General features: G+C 44.6%; 1 protein-coding gene and 2 non-coding genes across 5 annotated transcripts in view; all 3 read right to left on the bottom strand.

Moving 5' to 3' along the window:
- Positions 1-6: 6 nt before the first annotated feature.
- The window catches only part of abr (ABR activator of RhoGEF and GTPase), a 119,910-nt gene continuing 105,253 nt past the window's right edge, over positions 7-14,663 (bottom strand). For all 3 annotated transcript variants that reach the window (XM_023418241.2, XM_023418242.2, XM_087177131.1), the window contains exons 17-23: positions 5,137-5,196; positions 4,547-4,656; positions 4,247-4,386; positions 2,889-3,023; positions 2,677-2,782; positions 2,033-2,186; positions 7-220 (exon numbers count right to left, since the gene is read on the bottom strand). In XM_023418241.2, the coding sequence (XP_023274009.1) occupies positions 131-220; positions 2,033-2,186; positions 2,677-2,782; positions 2,889-3,023; positions 4,247-4,386; positions 4,547-4,656; positions 5,137-5,196 (795 nt within the window). In that variant the 3' untranslated portion in view covers positions 7-130. The remainder of the gene's footprint in view (positions 221-2,032; positions 2,187-2,676; positions 2,783-2,888; positions 3,024-4,246; positions 4,387-4,546; positions 4,657-5,136; positions 5,197-14,663) is intronic.
- Positions 5,734-5,806, bottom strand: trnav-aac (transfer RNA valine (anticodon AAC)). Its single transcript has one exon. It is a non-coding gene; the product is annotated as a tRNA-Val (tRNA).
- trnav-aac (transfer RNA valine (anticodon AAC)) lies at positions 8,239-8,311 on the bottom strand. The gene has a single exon. It is a non-coding gene; the product is annotated as a tRNA-Val (tRNA).

The following is a 14,663-nucleotide window of genomic DNA, read 5'->3' as shown; positions in this document are numbered from 1 at the left end:
GTACAGATGAGATGAGCTGCCTGCTGGGAGGAGAGGTGAGGCAGGAGGACCGAGTGGCAGGGACCAAGGTTTGTCTGGAGTCTCCCACTCTCTCGTCTCCAGGTGCCGCCCTGAGGGAGGTGGGTGGGGGTTAGACGTCAGTGGAAAAGTAGAGCGTGTTGCGCTTCAGTTCGGCAAAGGAGATGGGAGGATGCTGCAGGTAGTAGAGCAGCACCTGGACCTGAGAGGAGAGAAGGTCGTCTCATTACAAATACATTAAGAATGCATCGACTCATTCTGACTGTCGCCGTCTACTTCTCAGTCTAATACAGAGCCGGACCCTCCCCAATACCAATGAGTGTACACACAGCTGTCACTGTGATGCTGAAGAAAACTTAAAATGTGAAGATTGTCAGGCAAGAGAATCTTTTTATAAGCAGATTGATGAACGTGTATCTGCACTGGTCTGTTATAATGTGTGTTATTATGTACGTATTATATCCTGAAAGTGCAAGTCACACAACATCTAAAAACAAATCTGACTGACTTATTACTTCAAGGAAGAATAAGATTCTTGATAGAAATTGCATAAATGGAGATCTGAGGGTTTTACTTCAAGAGCTGTGAATCGCAGCCACTGCAGCTGCTTAACATGTGGATAATGGGTCCATAAATGTGTAATAACCTCTTATAACTACATAGTTTTATCTCTAAGGTCACGTGGGTCTACATCCTCTTTCCTTTATTCTCCTAAAATCTAAGCACATGAGAGAGAAATATCTTCCCAAGCTGTTTTCTCTCATAAAAAAAATCACAAAAGAATGATTTGAAAACTAAAAAAGTTTTTCTCTTTCAGTGAATTTTAAATAATTCTGGATTTTGTGGCAGACTAATTTCCTTTAGTTAATATTTAAGTTGTTTTGGTTCATGAGCTGCTTTGATGTTGAGAGTTCTGTATAATTCAGCGTTTAACTTTTACTTTGCTCTCTGTTCAGACAGACACGTATTTTGTCGATCGCTCCTCCAGTTCAGGTTTAAATCCACAGCTCCCATGAAGAATACTTGCTCCTCAGCTCAGTGAGACTAATCTGGTAAAATACAGTTTAAACAGCCAGGTAGGGCAGTAAAATCTGGGCAGATTTGAACATTTTAAAATGTTGTTGTGTGTCTAACAAACGTCTTTATGAAAACCGGTGAATGAGTCTAATGTGCCCCGTTGCTACGCTCCACAAATTTCCCTTAATCTCCCCTTTGATCAGTTTCATCAGATTGGTTTATGTTTGGAAAGTTTAATTTGATTTACCGTTTGTTTGATGCTCACAGCTAACCGGCACAAACACTTTCAGGTGCATAATTGAATTTACGTTATGCATTTCACTACCTCTAAAAGGTACTTTGCTTTGTGAGTCAGCGGACCCCATCTTTAACTTCAAGCAGGGTTTTTATTAGAATGAGAGCAAATGCATCACTCTGAGATGATGTGCAGGATATGCTGGCGGAAGCATCTTTCTTTGCTGTTTGACATTTTGTAAACTTGTCCAATAAACATTTAGAATTTAAATAAGCCAGAATACAAACAGTCAGCCTCACTGTAATGGACGGACTGGGGCTCCAGCATGTGCATGCTGCCCCATTTATGATGATTTACTCTGGATGTTGTTTATTCTACCAAGAAAAGACATTTGTGCACAGGAAACTCATCTCTCAGTAGAGATGAATTGATGGCCTGCAGCCTAAATACAGCTGGGAGAATAGACTGCAGTGACATGGGTCACTTGGCGACGTGGGAGTAAAATTCATCTGGAAAACATGTGCAGCGACCGAGGCAAAACGCATGTACGCACCAGCCTAACATTTATTACACTCACAGAGGGATGCCTACTCAGTTTCAAACTATCAAGAAGACTGTTTAGTAAAAAACCAAAGAGATGGAGGACACCAGAGAGAAACCACACACACACAGTTTCGTTTTTAAACCTGTAGATTCAGGTTCAACACCCAAAAATGTCAAAATAAAGACAATAAAACTTCAAATGCGGCTGCGTGTAGGTACCTGTGCCATGACGTCATGTGACCAGATGTCCGAGGCGGAGGTGATGTGCTGTCCCTTTGCGTGCTCTGACTCTGAGGGCCTGAGCAGGGTGGGGCCAAACACGGTGGCCAGGTTATGGAGGGACATCTTGTTGATCGGCTCCTTCTCAGCCACCCTGCAGGAACAAACACCCACAGGCCGTCAGTCAGGGAGGGCGGGGTCAATACAGGAAGGGACGCAGGTAGGGCGGAGTCAATACAGGAAAGGATGCAGGGAGGGCGGGGTCAATACAGGAAGGGACGCAGGTAGGGCGGGGTCAATACAGGAAATGGTGCAGGGAGGGCGGGGTCAATACAGGAAGGTATGCAGGGAGGGCGGGGTCAATATAGGAAGGGACGTAGGGAGGGCGGGGTCAATACAGGAAGGTACACAGGGAGGGTGGGGTCAATACAGGAAGGGACATAGGGAGGGCGGGGTCAATACAGGAAGGTATGCAGTGGATTTTTGCCTTAAGGTTAAAGGTAGGTTTGAATCTTTTGACCACAAATGAATTTTTCCTCCTTAAACCAACAGATTTGTTACTTTTTGACTGACGGGTGGCAAAACTGTGATCAGTGGGTGTCTACGTGTATGGGGGGGAGGGGGGTGTTTGAGTGTGTGTGTACCGTTTGAGGTGCTCCAGCAGAGTAAGGAAGGTCATGAGGTTGGGGTCCGGCAGGGAGCGTAGGAGGTGCATCATGCAGTTCTCCTTGGCTGCTGGGTCTGAGAGCGCTGCGAGAGAGAGGAAGGAGATGTCAGATCCAATTATGGTGAGGCAGCTTTTTAACTTTGGCCCTTATCTCTTTCAGCTGAGCAACGATAACTCTAAAGGTCACACCTATGCCCTCCATGAAGGCGGGGTAGAGGCGGTCGGTGAGCAGAGGCTCCGGCAGCTCCCTGAAGTACAGCTTCAGCGTCCCAGCGATGGCGTTAATGTCCATGTCGCTCAGCATCACCAGGATATCTTTGGTATCTACAGGTCAGACACAAACAAAGACCAATTAGAAACTGAACACACTGCATTATTACAGAAGCACGATAACACAGCTGCTCTCTGTCTCCAGGAACGATGTAACCTCTCAACAACCCCACATCCAGACGGAGACAGATGCTTAATATTACACACAGAAACGAAAGGTGAAACCGGGCTCGGCTCAGTCGGATCTGGGTGACGTAAAAACAGCCGTCACCGACACTGAGACTCTTATGCAACATAAAACTTGAACACTTGACAGCTGCTGCTCCTCATCTGTCCTGGATTCCCTGACAGCCGGTTCCCACAAATCTATTCTACACAGTGTCAGAGTGAATAAGTACTACAGCTCTGAGCTGCAGCACAGGCTCTACGTCGAACACTATATTCATCTGAAACACACACGGACTTTATACACACACTACATTTCTGGGAAATTACTCGGGACCAACGAGGTAAATGCTCGATGACTGACAGGATAAATGATGGGATGTGTCACTGATCTATCTTTCTGGGTTTATTCACTGTAGTGGTACTGCACTGTGGGACGTAATCGCTGCTCAGAGGAGTGTACTCACCACTCACCAGTTACTGTTTTTGTACAAATGTATGTAAGTTGATTGTTTGTTAAATCCTAAAATGAGCCTTAAGTTTCCCACAAAATGGATCCTGTCTCAGTTTACACAATACACCTGTGAGTACTGAAGTACAACACATCCATGTTTGTTTACACGAAGGTTTATAACGGCCATCTTTGTTTTACCATCAAAATAATTTCATTTCATTTGAGTTTTCTTCCTCTGTTAGTGAATCGCTGTTTCATATTGTTTTCTGTTGACTTTATTTTGCACACATGTGTTGCTATGACTTGAGTCAGTGATGGGGTTTTCCTTCACTACGAACATGTGACTCAGGAGCTCTTTCTGGTAAATATGCATCATTGTTTTCAGCTGTTGTGATTGTTAGAAAGGATCAAACCTTTTATATTGTTTCTATTCTGTGAAATGAATTAACTGGTAATAAAAAAGCACATAATCTGACCTTTCCTTCTTCAGTTACAGATATACTGTGATGAACTGCAGATTCCATTGCGATATATTATATATTGATTCCTAACCTTACTGCATAGCAGGGAAAAAAATATATTAAATAGTAGATTGATCTCCGGTCAAGATGACAGAAGCAACACAGTGTCCCACAGAAACCAGTGGGCGGAGTCTTACTGGTGTCGAATGCTGCTTTGAGGGCCTGGATATCAGTGGCCACCCCTGAGATCCTGTAGATTCCTACTTCGTCAATCCCCCTCTTCTCCACTTCCTCAATGCACTGACGGACTATGTAAGGCACCTTGGAGCGTTCACGCCTGCGGACACAAACAGCAGTTTACACGTTACTCCTCTGATGATGTGGGAGAAATGAACTGTTGACCTGACAAACAGATCTCATCTCTCTCGCTCGTCTGTTAGCATCTGTTAGCTCTGTTAGCTTGTCCATTCTGATCTCAATAACAGGAAGACACTCACTTTGTCACCACGTTGATTTTGACTCCAAACACCCCACTCTGTTTTTTGGACGGCGTTCTCTTCAAGCTGAGGTCCCGACTCGTGAACTTCATGGAGAACTCCACTTTGATCTGGTGATGAACAACAGCTTCAGTAAACTGCATTTCTCTCAGAAGCCAGAACAGATTTTTTTTTTTGGTCTCTTTCTGTCGTAATTTGGAGATTTTGACAGTGAAGCTTTAAAACTGAGCCACTGATACAATTACAACACCCAACACCTTCAAACTAATCATTTAACATTTGGATTTTATTGTTAACATTACAGCCAAACTGATTTTGTTTTCTGGAAATTCAAATTTATATTATAAATGATTTTTCTCTTTTCAAAAACGTGCGTGTGCACAAATTCCTGCAGTCTCCAGGACTAAACACGTAACCTCAGTCTCACTTTGACTTCCTGCAGCGCTGTGAGAGGATACAGTGCTGTTATGATACTGACTCCAAACTTTGCCAAATATAACACATCTCATTACAGTATTTATAGTGTGTGTGTCATTATCTAATCTAAACAAATCTAATCTATGACAGAGTTAAAATTGTTGGAGTCTCACCCCGTTCATCTCTATGACGTCCATGTGCCAGTTCTTGGACTGCACCGTCTGAGGATCCAGCTGAAAGACACAACAGAGACACAAACATATTGGATGATGAGATTGTTTTATCAGATAAGGACACATGACTAAATTCATACAGAGATTTCCCCCAGAGGATTCTGCTTAACCAAATCTTCAGACAGTGTTTGTTCACCACGGAAGAGTCACATTTCCGCATGATAGCATTATGGGAAACAAGTGAGGAGAGTCACTACCTGTACGTTCACCACACTCTTTTCCCCACATGAATCATGGGGAATATTTTTTACCACAGGAAGGAAGCCAGTTTTTACCCTCCCAGTGCAGATTCCCAGAAAAGCTGGTTGATATTCATATCATGTAGAAAAAAATAGTAGTAATGGGAAACTAGTAATGGGAAAAGCCAAACGAGAGGGAGCAGCAGAGGTGTGTGAGAGATGATAGCAAAGAGCAAATGCAGGACTGCTGTGTTAAAGGAAGACTGCAGGTAAATCATGAAATGACTGAACAGTCACTTCAACAGCTGCTGCTTATCACAGAAACCCCCTCCTCTCTTTGGTGGAGGTTAAAACACGCTGTTCCCGCCCGGTTTCGAACCGAGGACCTTTCGCGTGTTAGGCGAACGTGATAACCACTACACTACGGGAACTGGCTGACAGCTGACCCCTCCCACTTTGCAAACATAACTTCAAGGCATGCAATACCACAGAGCGGCCGACACGAAAGGCAAGGCTGCAACGGACTTTAAGTTTAAAGGTGACTGAAGACACTTGTGATTAATATCCAAGTCCAGAGTTCACCTTTAAGCTGCTCCATGTATCTAACCCAGATCAGAGTCGAGCTGTCGCAGCGCCTGCGCCCCCGCTGCTGCTGCTGCTGCTCACAACCACAGTCACTCAGTTCACTTAGGGAAAGAGTGATGCCACTTATGTTTCCCACACATGCCCCCTGCGGTCTCCTGAAGGTCCAACAAGGGCTCCAAATTGGCTCCGACACTTGGTCTACTTCTCCACACACACTCAGAGTCTGGATCACATGTCCCATGATGCCCTCTGAGACACGAAGGATGGCAGCTTCTTGTTTCTTCAACTCTCCTGGAGTGTGCGCCTGCTGTGGGAGGCCACAGCAGCTAATGCCTTTTTTACAGGCAGTTTGAGCATCTGCACTACACAGTTATGTCATTACAAGCACACGTGTCCATGTGCTCACCTCAGAGGGAAATAATGATTGTTGGATGAGCACAAGGGCAGCACACTTCTCTTATTGTCAGCATTAGGCTGCAACCATTAAAAGTTCTCAGTGAGTGTATTTCATTACCTCGTAAAAAGGCCATTTGGCATCGGTTTCACGCATTCCTATTATCGTTAAAGCTCGTTTTCCCAGCAGGGCTTGGGTTTGAGATGAGGGACAGGTAATCACCGCAATTGGGTCTTTACACCGCTACTGCCAAGAAGAGATGTGGGCAAAAATCCAGGACTCGCTGACGGCGCCTCTCGTAGCAGACTCGCTGAAAAAACAAAAACGTTCCCCCCGCCTAGTTCCTCTCTATTGCCCTCTGTTAATTTCTAAAAAACCTGATTAAAAATGAATGTACTCAAATAGGGTTGTAAAAACAAAAAGGGATTCTTTACAGGCAGGGTTTACACTCCCTGACCCGTCTCGAAACTCCAACCTCAACCGGGCCCTTTTTTATTACAAAAATACTTAGAGGGGAACTTGCCCCCCCCCCCCCTTCCTGGGAAATGAGTTGGTTTAAAGGGATGACTACAAAATGCTTGGCTAAAGAGGCCTGCACGAAGCAAACTCAGGCCGAATTATTTCATACAAAGTATTCTGCTCAGAAAACAGGACGAAAGGTCAGGGGAAGGGCTGCATGACAAGACACGGCTTTCTTGGAGATGAACTGTGACTTATTGGGGGGGATGTGTCGAGCCGGCTGGTTTGAACAAAGCTGAAGGAGGATTAAGGTTTTATCCTGAGTGACGTCTCAGGCAGGGACGCAGCAGGGAGAGGGCAGCAGGTAACTGAACCACTGGGGAGAGAAAGGTAGTAATTTTTAATACAGCCCAGAATGCAAAATAAAGAAATAAAGCTGGTGATATTCATCTTCATCTGACAGCGGTGGACATGGTCACAGTCTGAAGGTGGACATGTGGACACCGAGGGATTAATGGTGCATTCAAAGCAAAGAAGATACACTGCAAATAACGTATTTCAAAGAATTACTTACAGCTGATTTACAGTATATTTAGACCTTTTTTCAGACCTAATAACGACCCACAGTCCCCTTTCATCTCCAGAGATCCAGTGACAGATTTCCATTCATAGGGATTTTGAACACATGAGCATCTACGGTATGTGTGCGCGTTCATGCACATGTCTAAGAAAAGATAAAAGTCAGAAACTGTCTTGTGTTTTTTTTTATTTTTTCATCCTCAGGCTAATATGGTTCAGATTAGGATCGCATCACTGCGGTGTCAAAGCTCTCTTTATACGACCCGGAAAACAAAGCAAAGCACAGAAATACTTCACACGTAGCGGAGCGTTGCGGACACTGATTTGTACGGATTCCAGTGGCGGCCTTTTCCTTATATAGAATACAATAAATATGTATGTGTTTCAATGGGAACTCAATGTTCTGTGTGTGTCTGTGCGTGTGTGTGTCTGTGCGTGTGTGTCTGTGCACCAGGTTTTGGGGCTCAGCTGGTAACTGTGCTGCCTATCTACTTCCTCTAAACCCTGTGTATGTTGCACTAACCTGACGCCTGTATGCTCTCACACACTCGTGTCGTCCTTTCTTCCTTGTTTGAACATTTAACGTGCAACAGGAAGCCGGTGGCTGCCACTTGTAGGCCCCAATGGATGACTTTTGTATGTTTGGTGCTTGAGGAGTTTGGGGACATTAAAGGGTTAATACTTTACCAACAAACACTGTTGGGGCCATCAGTGGCCAGTTTAACATTTTTTTATTAGCCATTAAATTACTACATACAACAAAGGCTGACGTTCCTCGTGCACAACCAACAGTGTTACTGTGACTTCATCTTCTGCTCCATGAACTTATGATATTAAAAAAAATGCTGTTCCCGCCCGGTCTCGAACCGAGGACCTTTCGCGTGTTAGGCGAACGTGATAACCACTACACTACGGGAACTGGCTGTCAGCTGTCTCCCCCCCCCCCCACAATATAATCCTGCCCTCCTTCACCAGCAGGTGACGTGAGTCAAGCTGCTGCAGCCGTTACGAGACTGACAGCAGCAACAGACTGACCCAGCAGGACAGTGAGGGGTCCGCAGCTCTTTACATTTCCTGCACAGGAGACGTGCTTCTGCAGCAGAGTCACACCTGCAGGTTGAAGGAGCAGGTTTTACCAAAGTGACCACGATACAAACCATGAATAAGGTCTGATGCAGTAAATAAACCATCATCCCCCAGTGTTTTACAAGTTACTGCTCATATGACTGAGGTGGTTTGGTAAAATATATGTTTCAAATAAAAGAATTTTATATCATACAGTATGTTGTTTCAATTAAATATGGAGTTTGGATACTTGTTTATTCTGTATCATATGAATATAATTCCCTTTGAAACCTAGTGCTGGTTTATGTAGATCTAAGACAAGGAGGTGAGGGTGTTTTAAACAGCAGTAGACATTGTGCCAAACAGACACTGAAATGATGTGTAAAGCCTTTAATAATAAAATCCCTATACACTTAATTAGGCCTTTTTTGCTGTGCCTGAGAGTTGATGCATGCTGGCGACAATATTCAAAACACTGCTTCTTCTGATATGCTAAATTAATGAATTTTTGTTTAATTTGTCCTTTGTGTTTCATTGTAGCTTTTCCATTGCTGCTCTCTGGATGATTAAATATTCATTCAGCTGCAGGAAGCTTTTTATTAGAGCTTTAATTAGAACGTAGCTCAAACTGCATGGCTCCTTGGTTTTGGAAGGATTACAGGAACTGTTTGAGCAGTGATTGAGCCTTTTTTTCATTCCTTGCTAACACATCACCCTGCAGTTTATTTCTCGCCATACAATAGAAGCGCACAACTATTTTTAGTCTCATGAACCACATAATCATAATGTTTAAACGTGCACCAGTGAGAGCGTCTTTACTCGACAGCTGCTGATGTCACCACGACCATGTGAGCTCTTTGACTCAGTTGCCATGTTGCCTCGTCTCCTAACTTCCCCGCTCGAGCCAATCGGAGGGAGTTTTCAGGCCGCAGAGGGCTGTGATTTGCAGAGTAGTGTTTCGTCTCTGCAGGCGCTCTGTGATTCTTTTCTCGGGCCTGTAAACAGCGACACACAGATCCGTACTACACTTATGCAACACAACCCTGCCTGCAGCCTGGGTGAGCAAGAGCGCTGATGCAGAAAGAATTGTGAGTTATCCTACATGTAAGAAGAAGAAGAAAAAGATGGAAATAGCCCTTTAATGCTCTGAATTTGAGTTAATCACATGCACTTCCTTCATTCAAAAGTACTTTCATGGTTTTTCTTCCCTCAAAATGTTCCATTCTCACATGATTTCCTCCCATGTTGTTCCTGTTTTGGACGATGTTCAGTGTGAATTTACTCAGTAAAGACACGTCGATGTAAAAACAGATGATTAAGGTTTTTCTGCAAAATAAAAAAAACAACAGTTCACTGCTTCTCTGGATGTTACCACTCAGCTCCCATTAAAAGGCCTTCAACCATAATCTAAAACCCACACAGATGCAAACGCCGCTTTGTTCCATTTCCATCAAATTTCTGATTTAAGCAGCAGAAACTCACATATGCTGTCAAGACACTGGGATCTGAGTCACATGCTTGTCATGTGATGAACCCTCATGTTTGTGTTGGACAGATCTGCGGTGAGGTGTTTCACCCGTCAGCCCTTGTGGAGACTCATTACCTCACTATTCAGGTCATTTGTGATCTTTTCCTCTAACAGCATGTACCGCTTGTACGTCATTAGATCATCTCGTGTGTGTTTACTCAGTGGAGTTCACAACATCACTGTCGCTGCTAAAGAGAAAGTATGATGTGTGAGTTTTGAAGCAGGTGCCAGTGCCATGATCAGAGGAGTCCCGCTCCAGCGCTGATGTAACTTTCACCAAGTTTTTTATTTTTATTTTATATTTTTTTTGCTTTTTTTGGGGGGGTGGGGGGTGGATGAGCTGGAGTTTGAAATAAACCAGCAAAACAAGTCATAAACTGACTGTCCTCGATTATTCCACACAGTTCTTCTCTGTTCATGTGGTAACTGTCGGAGTCACCGTCTCTGAGCGCAGACTACTGTTAAAGCATGTGCTGAACACCAGGCGCCCTCGTCTCTTTACTCTCAGTCTAATTACATGATTAATGTCTCGTTGTCACCCCACTGAGATTAAAGCCACCGAGCACACGGCCCGCTGAAGGGCCAGAGGCGAGGGGGTCACTGTGGGTATCAACCTGAGAACGCTTTACTGACTTGCCTCGTGTCTCCTGGAGCTCATTAACCAATCGCAGCTCCCGCTCACTGGGGATGGATTGGGGCCAATAAAAGGCTACGCCCTCCGGTGGGGACAGACGGAGATTTATGTGGCCTATATAAAAGGCCATTAGGGGGACTGCCTGGCATTTTAGGCACACAGGAGGAAGGGATGAAACGCTAATATCATCTGCACTAATCAACATACTCAAATGGAAGAGCATAATTTCGTATGTGGGCTAAAATGTGGCGGGGGCGAGAGGTGGGATGAGCGGGCGGATGATAATGGTTGGATCTGATTCTCTTCCACGGCTAAGCCGGCACGACAGCTCCATTGTTCTCCTCGCTAAGCTGGCTGAAAGTCCACAAAGAAAATAAAACCGAACCTGCGCAGCAAACAGGTCATCGGGCCAAAATAAATCCAAAACGTGATGTTAAACACGACGCCAAAACCGGCTACAACCCGCTAACAGCTTCATCATCGTTTGTTCTTTTGCTGGGACACATTCAATACATTATGTCTGGTTCTAGGCCAATTACTGTTCCCAGCCAGCCTCCTATCTCATCACACTGTGTCTTAATTAGCTGCTGCTTAAGGCTGAAGGAGAGAGGACAAATCCCCGGTGTGCTGCCATACCCTCATGCATCCCTTAACATCCACATTCCTCTGAACACCCTGTGAATAACACGCTGCATCACACAGATGCACATAAACACAAAACACAATATGCCCTGAAGCTTTCAATAACTCTTTGAAAATAAACCTGGAAGTCGCTGCTCCTCATAATGTGTTTCAGAACGCTAAATTGAATTTAAAGACAAATTCTTAGTAAATTTGATCAATTTAAAAAGCTAAATAAAGCTAGAAAAAAAACAACTATTTTCCACTTGAGCACAGCTGATTAAGGCTGTACAATGATGAAATAAATAGATAAAACAAAAAGAATAAAAAGGAAATTATGTCTGAATGTGAATATATAATAAAAATATTCACTGTATTAACCCTGACCTGTCTGAAAGATAAAAACATTATTAAAGACTTTTCAGACTTTAGTTTCTTGTTGTTTTCAGCTACGTTTTGAACACGACATGTTTTTGTTTCAGATGATTTAACACCATCGCCTCTCCATCATCAAACAGTGTTCACCACCATCTAGAGGCAGAAATGCAGGGCTGAGGGTGGGGGCCGTAGTAGAACAGCTGATAGGATCTAAAGGTGACGGGACACAGAAAAACTGCAACACAAGTTTACTTGTAAAAGCTGCCATTCAAAGGGACATTCAGAATGAATGAATGAATGGATGAATGTGTTCACAGAGAAGCTGAGTGACCGGGGATTTCTGCGCAAGGTGGGAGAGCTGGGAGGCAGGATCACATGCAAATAACTGCAGTGCTGCCAAATCTGGACAGCAGCGAAACACAGAATCCTCCTGAGTCACATTCTTTGACATGAAGACATCAGCGTCTTTGTGCACAGAGAGGAGAGGAATGAATCAATACAGGACCTGCGGGGTCAATGCAGTAAAGTCCGGGCTTAGTTTGTAATTCCCATTTTATCCCGCTCAGTATAACCAGTGGTCAGCCGTCCTCAGGCCTGTTGAATAATGGAAAGCAGCGAAGCAAAGGTCAAGCCAACTCTCAACTTGGATTCTTTATTCTGAACCGGTTCATTACAGCTCAAAACGCTGGCGACGCACTTTCTGATGAAGATGAGGAGGACTGCTGAATAACCGTGCAAACACACACTGAACTAAGAACAGAGAGATACACCTGAGGCTCATAGCTCCACACATTAGTCACCGCTGTAGCTGTGTGTGCAGAGCTGTGATAGAACCAGCTCAGGCTCACGTGCTTCCTCTCTGTCTTCCACATACAGAAAGCATCTGAAGGGGAAAAAAAGAAAGGTACCACTTTCCTGCTCCCACGCATGAATCACGATCCAGAACCTGCATTTAAACTTTGCCATAACAAACCTCTGTGTGTGTGTGTGTCTGTGTGTGTCTGTGTGTGCGCTCATCGTTGGGTAACAGATCCCTCAACACAAAGGTCATTCAGTCCAACCTGAATGCTTTCACCACATGACAATAATTGAACCTCAATCCTATAATAGCACAACACAGTGATCGCTATGTTTTCCATCTAATTTTGGTCTCAAACTCAAGTGAATTAGAAAAGAATCATGCAAACACAATGAAATGCCAAAAGATCATGTGTAACAAAACACAGTGGGGAAACTGCAGATGAGAATACTGGAAAAAATGTGTTTAGCCGAAGATTTACCTTCGCAAAAAAAAAAAAAAAAAGATGCGCCAGACACATGTTTCAGGAATGTGACAGTTAATCAGAGAAGGAAAAATAAGAATCTGTGCTTCAAATGCCAGAGGAGCGGTGGACCGGTGGAGCCAGACACTATCTGAAACGAACAGCAGAGGGAGCTGGTCTGATACCAAAACACCATAACCAGCTCGGTTTTTATTTGGAAACACCATGTACTCATCACGAGTGGCTTCAAAAGAAGACCAACAAAGGCTGGTGGAGGCAGGAAGTGACAGGAACCTCAACAGGGACGCAGAATATCACAGCAACAGACACTGGTTTCCACAGTGACGGAGATTTTCACCTCTTGATTGTAAAATTGTAAAATTTAGTATCCGAGGAATTAATTTACCTTCTTAGTGTTATTAATGAGTTCATTAACATATTTGTGGTGGAGTATCAATCCTCTACACGCCCTGATGTGAAGAGTATAAGCACTTCTTCTTTAAGATGAAACATTAGTAACAAATATTATAAGTGTCCATTGCAGTTAATTACATTTAAAATTATTTAAGGAGGAAAAAAAAGGATGAATAAAAGTTTTTCCGAAAATATTCTTTTGTCTGTGCTGTGGTGGGAGTTACTGCAGGTCACAGTTTAACCAGGTCTGTGCTGCAGTCAACAGACCCATCAGATAAGAACAATAGTCAACTCTGCGCTGATGGAAAGACACGGGGGGAGAGAGAGCACATGGAGCGACACGCTGAAAATAAAAGAGACAGAGAGCAAACAGATGGAAGTGACAGAGTGATAAATAACAGAGAACAAATGCAAAGGGGGAGAAGATAAAAGAGAGGAAACGCAGTGAGTGTGTGTGTGTGTGTGTGTGTGTGTGTGTGTGTGTGCATATGTCAGCCAGAGACCTTTTGTCTGAGCAGCTTGCTGCGGACGCGGCCCCATAGCTTGGCCCCGGTGTTGGTGTGCCTCTTGAGCACGGGGGTCTGTGGCTGGCTGGACAGATTGTGCTGGTTCTGGTCTACGCAGCAGTGCTGCTCCAGGCGCTCACACACCGAGTTCAAGTTTACATCCGACACCAGGATCTCCGTCATCCCAAAGCCTCTGATTCCCCCTCCCACCAAAACACAGGTGGACGAAGTGCGCCGCTTACAACGAGGGAGGGAGGGAGGATGGATCCTCACCGACCTCTCACAGATTACCGGACCAGGTGCTGGAAAGCAGCTCCGGGATTTCACCAACAAAGAAGAGGAAAAGTCTCCTGCAGCTGATGTTCACTTCAGAAAAGACAAGAGTGATGAAAGTGAGTAGAAGAAGATGCTGCCATGGCTTCCTTCACGAGCCTGATAATAATTCCACGTTGGTTCCTCTTTCTCTGTGAGCTCATTCCACAGTCAGCCGCCAACATCTCCTCGCTGAGCAGTCTGACTTCCACAACGGCAAACACAGACACAGAGCGCTGGAGCGAGGCAGAGCGAGAGAGAGAGAGAGAGGGGGAGGGAGGGAGGGAGAGGAGGGGAGTGAATGAGCTCCCGTTGTCACTGAGCGGCCCTGCTTCTCCAGATGTTGATGGACACACCTCCAAAGAGAGGAGGGAGGGATGGAGGGAGTAATACACAGTCAATGAGAAATGAGGAGAGAGAGGCAGAGAGGAAAGAAGGAGCGAGCGACGGACTGCTGAACGCTGCGCTGTGTTTTGTTCAGAGCTTTGACCCCTTGTCAACCTTTCCCAGAGCTGGTCAGCAAACAGGAAGTGGCCGGAGAGGAATGTGAC

The sequence above is a fragment of the Seriola lalandi genome, unplaced genomic scaffold (genome assembly GCF_002814215.2).
Source record: "Seriola lalandi dorsalis isolate HSWRI2012SDOR001 ecotype SW California unplaced genomic scaffold, Sedor1 jcf7180002054581, whole genome shotgun sequence".
Classification (NCBI taxonomy): domain Eukaryota; kingdom Metazoa; phylum Chordata; class Actinopteri; order Carangiformes; family Carangidae; genus Seriola; species Seriola lalandi.
This window is presented reverse-complemented; position numbering and strand designations above follow the sequence as displayed.